The sequence below is a fragment of the Centroberyx affinis genome, unplaced genomic scaffold (genome assembly GCF_046629955.1).
Source record: "Centroberyx affinis isolate AG114_WGS23_722 - 3 ecotype Tasmania unplaced genomic scaffold, CSIRO-AGI_Caff_v1 ptg001590l_1, whole genome shotgun sequence".
NCBI lineage: Eukaryota > Metazoa > Chordata > Actinopteri > Beryciformes > Berycidae > Centroberyx > Centroberyx affinis.
Window position 1 is genome coordinate 316,174 of NW_027280039.1, and position 12,093 is coordinate 328,266.

The window sequence follows — 12,093 nt, forward strand, 5'->3', positions numbered from 1 at the left end:
AACCAACGATGTTACAACCAGAGGAAGCTGGCAGTAGCCTGTCTAGGAAATTATTCAATACCTGAATGAAAAACACTTGTGAAAGGATTAAGAAATATTTTCTTTCACCATTACATGATGAAATTCTGTTGTTTTCCAAGTATGATTGTGTTACTACACAGAAAAAATGCAACGTAAGTGATGTAACATAAAAAAAAAGTGTGTGTGTGTGTGCGTGTGTGTGTGTGTGTGTGTGTGTGAGTGTGTGTATGTGTGTGTTCTTGAATTTCTATACTTATGAGGACAAAATGTCTTCACAAGGACAGAAAGATGAGGAAAATCCTCCAGAGTGAGGACATTTTGCAAGTTCTGTTAAGGGGCTATTTTAGCTTTTAGGACTTGGTTTTAGGGTTAAGATTAGAGTTAGGATTAGTTTAGGTTAAAGTAAAAGATTAGGGTAATTTAGGCATGTAGTGGAGAGGGCTAAAATTAAGACTAAGGGTTAGGGAATGAATGTAGTCAATGAAGATCCTTACAAGTATAGTAATATAAAGTGTCTGCGAGCATGGGTATGTATATGTGTGTGTGTGTGTGTATCCGGTCGCTGTACCTTACAACCAGCACCCTGTGGTCCTCTTCTCCTCTGCAGTACTGGTGTGCCTCATTAAAGCCCAGTTACAGGACACCTCCTCCTCCTCCCCGTCCCCGCAGCAGATGGACAGACGCAGGGCGATAATATTCCTGGGAGTTTGGAGAGGCGTCACTGTTTATATAACCCAGAGAATCTTATTAAATAGGCGCTCTCCTTCCGTCCTGAACTCGGGGTTAATTAGCTCACTTCCTAGTTGCCGGTATGCATGGAGGCCTCTGAATGGTCACAGTCGTCGTTATGGGCGACCAGGCTTGTCTTATCTCCTGTTGCCTGTTGGGATTCTGCTGAGGAGCTGGGACTGAGAAGGATACAGTGTTTATGTATTTCTGGAAAAACACACACATACACGCACAGCTGCACATACAAACAAGTGCATGGACACAAGCATGGAAGCCCATATAAACACACACACACACACACACACACAGACACCCCCCCCCCACACACACACAAAGACACACACATAGCTGCACATACATGCATGCAAACCCATATACACGCACAGCTGCACATACTCACCTATTAGGAGGACACACACACACAGCCACACCAACATACAAACTGTAACAACCTTTGTTTGAAAATGCGTTAAAGATTAAGAAAGAGATCATCTATTATCACCGGTCAAGCACAAATAAAAGAAAAGGGATTGCACTAGTTAAGGTGTAACTGTGGCAGCGGACCTACTCAATGCACACAGTAATAGCTCACTTGCACAGTCCAACGCCTTTCAATGTGAAACTTGATCGAAGTCGACAGAACCTCACTGAGCGGATTCTATGACAAATAACGGTGATTAATTTCACTGTTTAGGCGCAGGATGTGTGAGTGCGCACTTGACACATACGGTATTAACACAAACATGCCCACAAACACGTACATGCATGTACACATACTGTACAGTCTCAGTTATGACACAGGTAATGATCAGCCTCATGTGTTTAACTTCCGTAAAATAAATAATGTCAATACACCTCAGCCTCCAAACGGTTACTGGTGATTGATTTGTGGAAGTGCTCTGATTCACATGTTCCTCTTGGGCTTATTTGAAAGATACCGTTACCTAGGAGATGATAGGAAGTAGGCCATAGAGGTACACCCCCCCTTCCCCCTACCCTTCAGTGTGACATACATTCACACACACGCACACACACATACATACATACCCATGCACCCAGATGTTGCCACACACACACTCACACTGGTTTTTGATCATTGTTTGAAAGGAAACCTGCTTTCCTGTAATGCAGCTATAGAGTGGTACTCTTCTCAATACATCCCATTTTTTAGGTCTTCTCTATTTTACCCTCTTTCTCTCTTCCCACCATCTCCCACCATCATTACTCCCAAGTCTTAGATATGTTAAAAAGACTGTGGGTTAGCATTGAAATCTGTAATTTGTGTAAAACGATAAGGCATTGGTCAAGACAGTGATAACTGACAAATTTCAATGCAAACAAAATGTGAACACAGCTGGCCCTGTTTTAATATACAGGCCTAGTGTGGAGAAGTCAGAGATTTAAGGCTACATTACCTTGAGGTAACAGGTAAAAGTGAGAATAAACAAAGAGACTGAAATGAACGAGGGTAAGCTGAAAATACATCACATCCACAGACATCACAGTTTAGATGGACAAATTAATATAACAGTACAACACAGGATTGAGACCAATGACAAATCAAAAGACACACACAGGTTCACACCAGCAAAGTACAATAATAGCCACATTTATTTTAATTACAGGCAAATTCCCTTTACACTATGCTTTTATCAACTTTTTATCCTTTATGTCATACACACATTTACAACTCCAGAATGCATACACTTAATTCGATGAAAGGGCGACTGTTAAATAAAGTGGTTCAAGACAAAAAGAAGGATGTCTCGCGTTTCTTATGAGACACATGTCAAATACTGCTCATCACAAGCGTTACTCAGTAGTGGTACTGTACTAAAAAGTGCACACGGTCTATTCAATATCAGACAGCTTCATATAATATAATATAATGGCAATTTAAACAATGATGCATTTCACACATTCAACATCAAACAAGGCAAACCTATTCAAAGGCACAGGACTCTCACATCAATATGAACTGTCGTCTTTTTAAAAAGTAATTTGTACTTACACTTCAGGTAATCCTTCGCTTTAACCTTATTTTCAAGGAAAATCAATCGAAATGTAATTCGATATCAAATGACACATCCATGAGTTAAATGGCACTGGACAGAGAGGGAGTCAAAAACACTTCCTCAGTGTGTGGGTAGTGAATGGGCAATGTACACAGTTCACATATTAAAGAGGGAATAGTCCAGTTATTCATAAGATCATATTAACGCTGGTGCTCTTTACAGATATAAACTGAGCGTCTGGGGTCGGTTTAAAAATAACTTGACTATTTCCCAACTTCAAACTATAGCTACCAGTTGTGAGTGAACGTTGTGAATATTGCCAGTGAGCGCCAGATATTTCCTGCCTTCCCAGCCAACCGCTGTATGTACTAGAGAAACACACACGCATTTCCCAGTAGGTATAGGATGAGCAAATTCAGAGGAAGTGCACTTCTATAGAACTAGGATCACCTCCTTCTGTTTGAATGTCAAGTTTTAGTTCAAGGAGACAAAGATATAGAATAGAGGGATTGCACTCCTAGGGTGCAATAGCAACCTGTTAACTTGAGCCAGCTATGTCGGTTCCTACCCTAAGTAAGGGGCTGTGTTACTTATTTCTACTCCATTCGGCTTATGCCACAGTGATGTGTCAAGCCACACTGGGTCCACTGTTTTGCAGGTTCAGTTTAAATGTTTTGAAATGTAAGAGTCAGTGTTAAATTTGCTGTAAAAGAAAATAGATTTACATTGAATTAACATCTCTTTTTCTGCTACAGAGCTACTGTAACATTTACAGTTGTTCAAATACATGCAGATACTGTACAATTGAGTTTCCCTTCATGTCCTCCCATGGCAGAATCGCCCATAAACAATCAACACCCAACTTGTTAAAAACTAGCTGAAAAATACTAAAAAAAAAAGAAAAAAAAAAAGAAATGGTAAAACACTGAATAATATTACCATGCCAAATATCATACAAAGCAAATCATGATAAAAACCAATGGTATTAAAACAAAATAGCAGCAACACATAGGCTTAGTTCTGTGAGAACAAAATTAGAACCAGCAAGCCACCAGTGCCTCTGGGTTAAAGTAAGAGAGTTACATAGTTATGTAGTAAGCCTTCAGTGCAAATACATAGGGGTGAATCTAAACCTTTATAAAGATGGAAGCTTTAAAGGCTGAATGTGTAGTGGTTGGTTTACAGTACGAGTTGACTCCACTTCAATGACAATGTCCACTGTAAGTGCACCGTGAAATCAAACCTTGGCACCACAGACCGACTGACCACCACTACAGTCAATATTGTGAGAATTTAAAAAAAAAAAAAACATAAAAAGAAAGTATTCTCTCTGTGCAATAGTTCAAGTAAGTTATTTCCTGCAAATAGTTAGTGCTTTGTAACACATCCTGTGGCCGTACCGAAAGAGACGACAACATAACATACAAATACACAAAAAGTATTTACATGAAACGGTTTTCTGGACAAGACTGCACGGTAGGCAGAGATGACCTCTACTCACCAATCCAGGCTCAGATTTGATCTAATCCTCCCATTGGTTAAAATTAGGACCAAAGTTGGGGCAGTCTCATCCTAGATCTGTGGTCACAAACACCTCCACCAATCAGTGTCCCAGTGTGAAGCAAAGGGCCGGAGTTAAATCTCTAAAGGGGCGTGTCGTACACTCGTTCCGACGAGCCCTCCTCCATGTCGTCCTCCGACTGCGACGCCTTGTGGTTGAGCTTCTCGGTCGTCGAGGAGACGGAGAGGTTGCCGTGGAGACCGTCGTCGCTAAGCTTGGCCTTGCTGCTGTCCTGCACAAACTCTTGGATCTCCACGGGTAGCCGGCGGAACTTGTCCTGGTACTCCTGGTCCAGATCGCTCTGTAGCTGTGGAGGGACAGAAAACACAGCAGTGTTAGTTAGCATGGTTGACCTATGAGCCTAGAATTCCCATAGGAGCAAAGAAATGACAGAACTAGAAGATTAAAGCTCCAGTTTAGTATTTGTTATTATCAATTTGGTGCATATTCATAAACAGTTTTGAAGAGTTTTTCAAGGAAGAAAACCTACACACAATGTGTTGATGTGGTCACAGGTATGCAACTAACTTTTTAGGAAGGTCAAATTCCTGAATGTTCATGCTCACTTGACTTTCCCTGAATAAATAAGGGTTACCAAATGGGGCTGGTGGATTTGGAATTTTAACAGCTAAATTAATTTCTTTGCAGGTAGAGAAGTTATTAGAATAGAATAAATTGAACAAACTCAAATTGGCTACCTGACAAAGTGGATGGTAGACTGGTCTTGTGAACACAGTCACAACAATCACATGTCGTAGAGGTAACTGTTTAGGTCCCCTCAATAATATCATGGACCAATAAAACACACAAAAACAGAGGGGACATATGACATGAGAACAGTCAAGCTTTATTCATACCAGAGTGGGTCAACACAGTCTCTAACACCAGAATCCCAACACAAAGCAAAAAAATGACAAAAATGCTAGACTTAGATATAACTTTAGGTCAAAAAATGAGGAATCAGCTGTGGCAGCATCAGAAAAACATGCAATGGCTATATAGACTTCAGATTTTCCGAATATACAGTAAAAGACTAAATAAGAAGCCTGGTCTAGCCTGGTCACTGTGTGTGAACCCAACCCTATAATACAATTACACGATAATAACCACATGTCATGGAGCTTAACATCCAAGACCACGACTTCAAAAACACACATGGAAGGTACGTATGACTACAGAACTCATTTTCAATTAATACAGGAAGAGTAAAAATATATAACGAAAAAATTGAACAAATGCTTGTTTTACATTTAGTTCACATTGCAATAGATTGAATTAACAGGTCTACTTCTACACACTTCTAAGTTTGCTACCATCTTGTTTGTTCACTACCAGTGCTAGTCCACTAATTATCCTTGAAGCTAAGGTATAGATGTTGCAAGAGTTTCCCCATGAGTTGTTTTTGTAAAGATTATTTTCACGGCAACTCTGCTCTCTGCTTTCTGCTTTATTCGATAACCTACGGTGGACACTGAAAGGAAAGACTGGAGAGGCGGGGTGGGGGGAGACGGCCTTGAACCATGACATTCTTCACTCAATAAGTAGCAGGGGTCCCCTCTGCATCCATGTACTCTACACTGCCTCCCTTCCGACACACTGAGACATAGAGAGGAGACGCTGTTTTCTCCCAGGCATAGACGCCCCCAATGATTACAGATGACAAGATTGTATTCATTTCATTCTGATCCAATAATTGCTGTAATGCTGATTTCTCTGTTTAACTACCCGGCTGGATCCCACGGGAGAGCCGTAATTAAAAGAAAAGCAGCTAAGATGAATGGTGTCAGAGTCTCACAGCTCAATACAGTCTCGTCAGCAATACGAGGGATCGAAAATATCTAAAATTTCTGAGAGGATCGATCTGGGATCCCATTGATATTTTGTCCGGAGAGCCAGCACTGAGCCTCGTTCAGGTTATCAAATATTAATGGGCCCACTGTGAACACTTTAGACTAACACCGAGCAACTCTAACACAAACAATCTTAGTACAAAATGTATGATGGACACTTCGACTCGGAACAAAACAAATTCGGCAACGCTGATGCCATAAATCTATGAAAAGTTTGAGACACAGTTCCACTCCTGCAGACAGCTTCAGGTACATGTAAGTACTCGCCTTAAAGTTGAATTATCTTAATTGAATTGACCTTCACCTGCCCTCCTATTATCATGGCAATAATGAAACCAATTCCACAGCTGGCAGAGAGAAGCCCACAATTTCCAGCAACACCTGAGCTAGGGACAGTGGCCATCGCTGGTAGCAGATAATTATAGCCCAGGGTGGGGGATACGAAATATTCAGGAGCGATGTCATGAGCAGAGACCTTATTACACTGGAGGACTATGGGGAGGAGAGGAAGAGGAGAGGAGAGGAGAGGAGAGGAGAGGAGAGGAGAGGAGAGGAGAGGAGAGGAGAGGAGAGGCTTGGGTTTATGCTATGAAGGTCAAGGACTGCCATTCTGCACTTTGAGACCTTCCAATTTTTATGCGCTCTCCTCTTAGCAGTCTAAGATGGCACATCAATTTCATCTGATGATACTGCAGAGCGAAATGAGAATCCATGAATCGTAGAAAGTACTTCACAGCACTGTAATTTATTCTTATACAGAAGATTGATATTAGATTATAGAGAGATGTTACATTACATTTACTGTAGACATTATAGCCAAGGGCTTTTCAGCGCTATGACACTATATGTTTGTGTGGAACTATACCCCAAATGGTAAAAAGATGTGATAAGAATCATATATTGAAAAAGTGGGGTGCACTTATCTATAAATGGTACCTGGTATGCTTGTTGAAGTCTGTGGAAACCATAAACTGTCTGGAGTTAACTACTGAATATCATAGTTTCTCAGTCTGCTGCCATGTTGTCTTAGAGATTCCATTATTTAACTTTAGTGTAATATTTTAAAATTAGGAATTTTTGACAAGATTTAAAAAATGAAAGCAATGAGAGACATCACTACAGAGAGATGTGATAGTCTAACAGAGAGATAGTGTGATAGATGTGACATGTGATAGTCATTACTGCTGACCAGGGTTGGGGTCAATTCATGAATAAACTCAACTGGGGAACTGGAATTTGAATTTGAAAAAACCTATAGGAAACAGAATTGGAATTGAATTGGAATTTCAGGAAGTTGAATTTAATTCAATGAAATTCAGTGAAATTTCATGTGATTCCATTATGATTGACTGTATTTGATTTGTTTAACTCATTTATTTCATTCATAATGTTTGATTTATAATGTTTAGCAAGTAAAGACATCCTCTCTTAGAAGTGCAAATTCACGGAATGTAATGGAATTCAATTGTTTCCTGTCATTCCAATTCCAATTCTGTTTCCTTTGAGCTGGGTGACATTCCAATTCCAACTCCAGGAACCCAATGAATTTACCATGCATTCTCAATTCAGCTGCTGACCCCACTATTCATGAGCTCATATGAAGGTATGCCCTTACAGAAAAACCACATGAATTTCACATGTGGAAAAATCCCATGTGAAGACACCTCACATTACATTGTGGAGCACATAACATTCTTATGTGCTCCACATGTTATAACGTGATGAGGGAAATTAATGTGTTTTTTCTGTACAGGTGTGCACTAACAAGTGAAAATGTCCCACCAGAGTGAAATATTGCTTTAAGACTGACTGCAGACTCAACCAGACAGACAATACTAATAGCTACTTGACGCTGTGTGTGTGTATGTGTGTGTGTGTGTGTGTGTGTGTGTGTGCGCGTCTGCTCTTAGCCTCCTACTTTGAGGAATGAAGGAGCTCTTGACTTGTGTCTTTCTGATGTTTTGAGTGGTACCACAGAACCTGGGGTGGCGGGGGGTGGGGGGACTGGGCCTGCTAAAGCCCCGACCAAGCGCAGCGTCTCAAGGTCACCTTCTCTGGAAGATGCCTCTCTCTCTCTCTCCCTCTCTCTTTCCTTCTGTCTTTCTCACTCTCTCTGTGGGTCTCACAGAGCGGACATCCAGCCCATCACAACCAGATGGCTAAAGATGCACCGCAGCTCGTCTCTCTCCCTGATCTGCACTGCGCATGACCTACTTAGGGGAGGGACTGTCTGCCCGCCGTGCGCGCGCGCGCGCGTGTGTGTGTGTGTGTGTGCATGCAGCCTGTACTCCGCCCGCCAAGGCACAAACACCCTCTGATTAAAACTGTCATCTTTCTCCCATCTGATGACATCCTGGCACATACGAAGGAGATGGGAGCAGGGGGCGGAAGAGCGTGAGGGGGACCGGGCAGGAGTCAGGAAGACGTGCATGTGTGTGTGTGTTTGTGTGTGTTTGTGTGTGTGTGTGTGTGTGTGTGCGTGCGTGTCCTGTGCATGTGATAAACAGCTCAGAGGCGAACAGCGACGGCCGTCTGTTAGAGTTGGGGGGTGAGCGACGAACACAGCACTTTGTTTTCACCCAGGGGGTGGAGGGACAGCTTGAGTAATAAAAAATCTCAAGGATGGATAGAGGGATGGAAGGATGGAGAGGAGAAGAGACAGTTGGAGCTGGAATCTTGTCAGGTCTTCCCAGATCTCTGACAATATGACCGTCGGTAGAGATCAGTTAAACTCACTCCCCAGGTTTCCATAGTCCATAGCTGCAATATGACAGCGCTGGTTGAAATACTGCTGCCCCAAGCTTAGGGTTTGGTTAACTGAAGAACTGAAGATTTTTCACGCTCAAACTGAGTTATTGAAACAGGGACTGACAGTATGTGACAGCTTAACAAGAGCTTCACATGTACAGTATTTAGAGTCTATAAAAGTTTAGTTGACCTGGGTAATGTTTGTAAGCATTTTGGTAAAACAGATCTGTATTTTGAATCATGATTGTAAAAAGCTTACTTTCAATGTTCAAGCCAATCTCTTCAAAAATCTACGGGAATAAACATTTTATACTGTCAAATTAATTCTGAACTGGGACTTAAAGAGCTAGCATTAGTATTTTGAACTGTAATGAGGCCAACTGTCATGCTTTAAAACTATGAGCTCCAGGCAAGGGTGAATCCCAAGTGCAAGCAATACTCCTCTTTAGATTGAATGACACCTATGACACAAACATGGCCAGAACTGAAGTGTGTGTGGTTGTTTGTTCTTCAGATCGCGTGTGTTTGCGCCTGTGTGTATGCACGCACACATGCGTGTGTGTGGTCCAGTTTCCGTTTGGACACCACCCAGCAGCAGTTAGCCAGCCAGCTTTTAAATCTGTCTCTCATCTCTGAAGGCCTGTCATCTGTCAACAAACCACATGCACACACATTTCTGCCTTTCTTAAAATACAACACTCAGTGACCTTCTTCACCATCTGTCCTCATTTTGAGAAGCTATCGAGGGAAGCGGAGAAGGCCTCCAAAGAGCCAAATTAATTCTTCGCTTTTCGCCTCCTCACACCCGTAGCTGTGACATAACACCTGCTGCAGCGCCGCGCCGCCGAACGAGCCTTCAACCTGCACCAAGCTAGCTATACAGCTAGATTAACTGTATCTCAGCTTATAAAATGTGTTTTCCTATCTTGCATTTGAATAGGAGCAGTCGCAGGCTAGAAGATCCATTCGCACCACTCCAAAGAATTTGAAAGCAGTCTTCTGTGCAGTGGATCAAAAAGGGTAAAGCAGAGGTGAATTCCTACGTTGTATTAACATGTGTGTAGGTGTGTGTGTGTCCTGTCCTTGAGATATACATCCAAACACAGCCCAATTAGGCCAAATTCAAGATCCCATGTCCAAGGGATGAGACAGGGTCACCACCCTGCCAGCATTATGGGCTGGCTTTTCGAGGAAAAAGCAGGGTCGCTGTGCAATGTGTGTGTGTGAGTGTGTGTGTGTGTGTGTGTGTGTGTGTATGTGTGTGATGTGGGTGTGTGAGAGATAGAGATAATGTGGCAGGGAATGGAGAGTGTGTGTGTGTGTGTGTGTGAAAGAGCGGGAGAGAGCAACAGAGAGAGAGAGAGCGGCTTTACTTCATTTACATTCTTTCCACTGAATTGGTCATAACTATGAAAATGAACTGCGGCAGCCCGATGCAGAGAAAGCACAACATGGATAATGAGAGAGAGAGAGAGGGAGAGAGAGAGAGAGAGAGAGAGAGAGAGAGAGAGAGACAGCCTGCAACTCTCTCTCTCTCTCTCTCTCTCTCTCTCTCACTCTCTCTCTCTGTCAGTCCCTTTCCCGACTCCCCTCTGATAATTTCTCTGTTTTATGAGACAGGTCCAGGAATTTAAGAAACACTCCTGCATACCTCCAACATGAGCCTTTTCCCAATATGGATTGGTTCAGGAGGCAGGATAGCTGTGAAATATGCTTGGCTCTATCTTCGTGTTTTGAATTCAAATGTGTTAAATTTGAAAGTGCTATGTGTAGTATTTTTAAACATATATAATCGTGATACCTTGGTATAATTACCAACAAATAAGACCATTATCAAGACGATTTCACATCAGTGGTATTGTTAGTGCTACTGTTTCTCAAAATTAAAACCACACTTCCCCTCTGTTGCTTCCTAGTGTTTCCTGCAGTTAATGGTTTGCTCTATTGCTTCATTGAAGAGGATAAGCATGTTGGAAATTATTTTTCCATCAGCCTTTCACTCGTTCCACCATCTACCATTGTGAGACAAACTGAAATCTTTAACTTAGCTTCCATTTATGCCGGAAGAACCGCAGCCCTCTTCCTGTTTTGTGTAGTAAAGCAATCCAGCAAAATTCCTGCAAAATCTGACCTACAGGCAGCTCTTCTTTCCTTTCTCTCTCACCTTGAGAAAAAAGAAAAGTTGGCTCATGCTGAAGATGAGGAACCATAAAAAAAATTATGTAGAGAGGAGTGTTTCCAATAAGAGTTTGAGAGCGAGAGCACCTCAGACAGAGCGTAACCCAGGAGAGCTTCATTAGCACGTGTGGGCACCCATAATGAACACTCGTGCATTGAGCTAAAATAGCAGCTAGCATAATAGAGCAGAAGAGTAGTCAAGCGTGTTACGTGCGTGTGCGCACACACACACACACACACACACACACACACACACACACACACACACACAAACAATGGATCTCACTTCACTGCTTCTAGTTTCCACTGGGTGTTCCCTGTGGGTAATGTGTGTGTGTGTTTGTGTGTGTGTGTGTGTGTGTGTGTGTGTGTACACAAGTACATTATTGATGCAACCCTGCCAGGCAGAGAGGGTGCAGATCAAAGTCTGTGATGAGGGAAGTAGTGGCTGCCCCTACACCACCCAGAGAGAGAGAGAGGGAGAGAAGAGAGAGAGAGAGAGAGAGAGAGAGAGAGAGAGAGAGAGAGAGAGCGAGAGAGAGAGAGACAGAGAGGAGGCCCCATTCTCTTGCTCCCTTCCTCCTCAACTCCAGCCTCCATGTCTCCTCCAACCTGTTTGCTCCTTGTCCCTCCCTCCCTCCCTCCTCCTGCTCTCTTCCACCTCCAGTAACCGTCCCTGTGATTGCGTCATGAGGCTTCAGTTCCAAATTAACAGATTGCAGAGAGTCATGAAGGATAGAGGAGGATATGAGAGGTGGGTGGGGGGGACCCGAGTTTCCATGACGACTGCACAGGACTCCTGCTTGTCGACCGAATGAGTGTGTGTGTGTGTGTGTGGGGTTGTGTGTGTGTCTATCTCCATGTTGACTCAAGGCTTGCACAGTGGGAAGACACCATCAGTTTTTTTTTCCTTTTTCATTTAAGTAAGGGAGAATCTGCGATGTTTCACACATAATCACATACATTCACACCACACACACATACACCAACG

At 42.6% G+C, this 12,093-nt stretch overlaps 1 protein-coding gene across 1 annotated transcript in view; it reads right to left on the reverse strand.

The window, feature by feature from the left end:
• Positions 1-2,359: 2,359 nt before the first annotated feature.
• Positions 2,360-12,093, reverse strand: part of plcb1l (phospholipase C beta 1-like) — a gene marked incomplete at its 5' end in the record, with an annotated part of 116,911 nt that continues 107,177 nt past the window's right edge. Inside the window, one exon of the mRNA XM_071527935.1 lies at positions 2,360-4,633. Within this exon, the coding sequence (XP_071384036.1) occupies positions 4,409-4,633 (225 nt within the window). The remainder of the gene's footprint in view (positions 4,634-12,093) is intronic.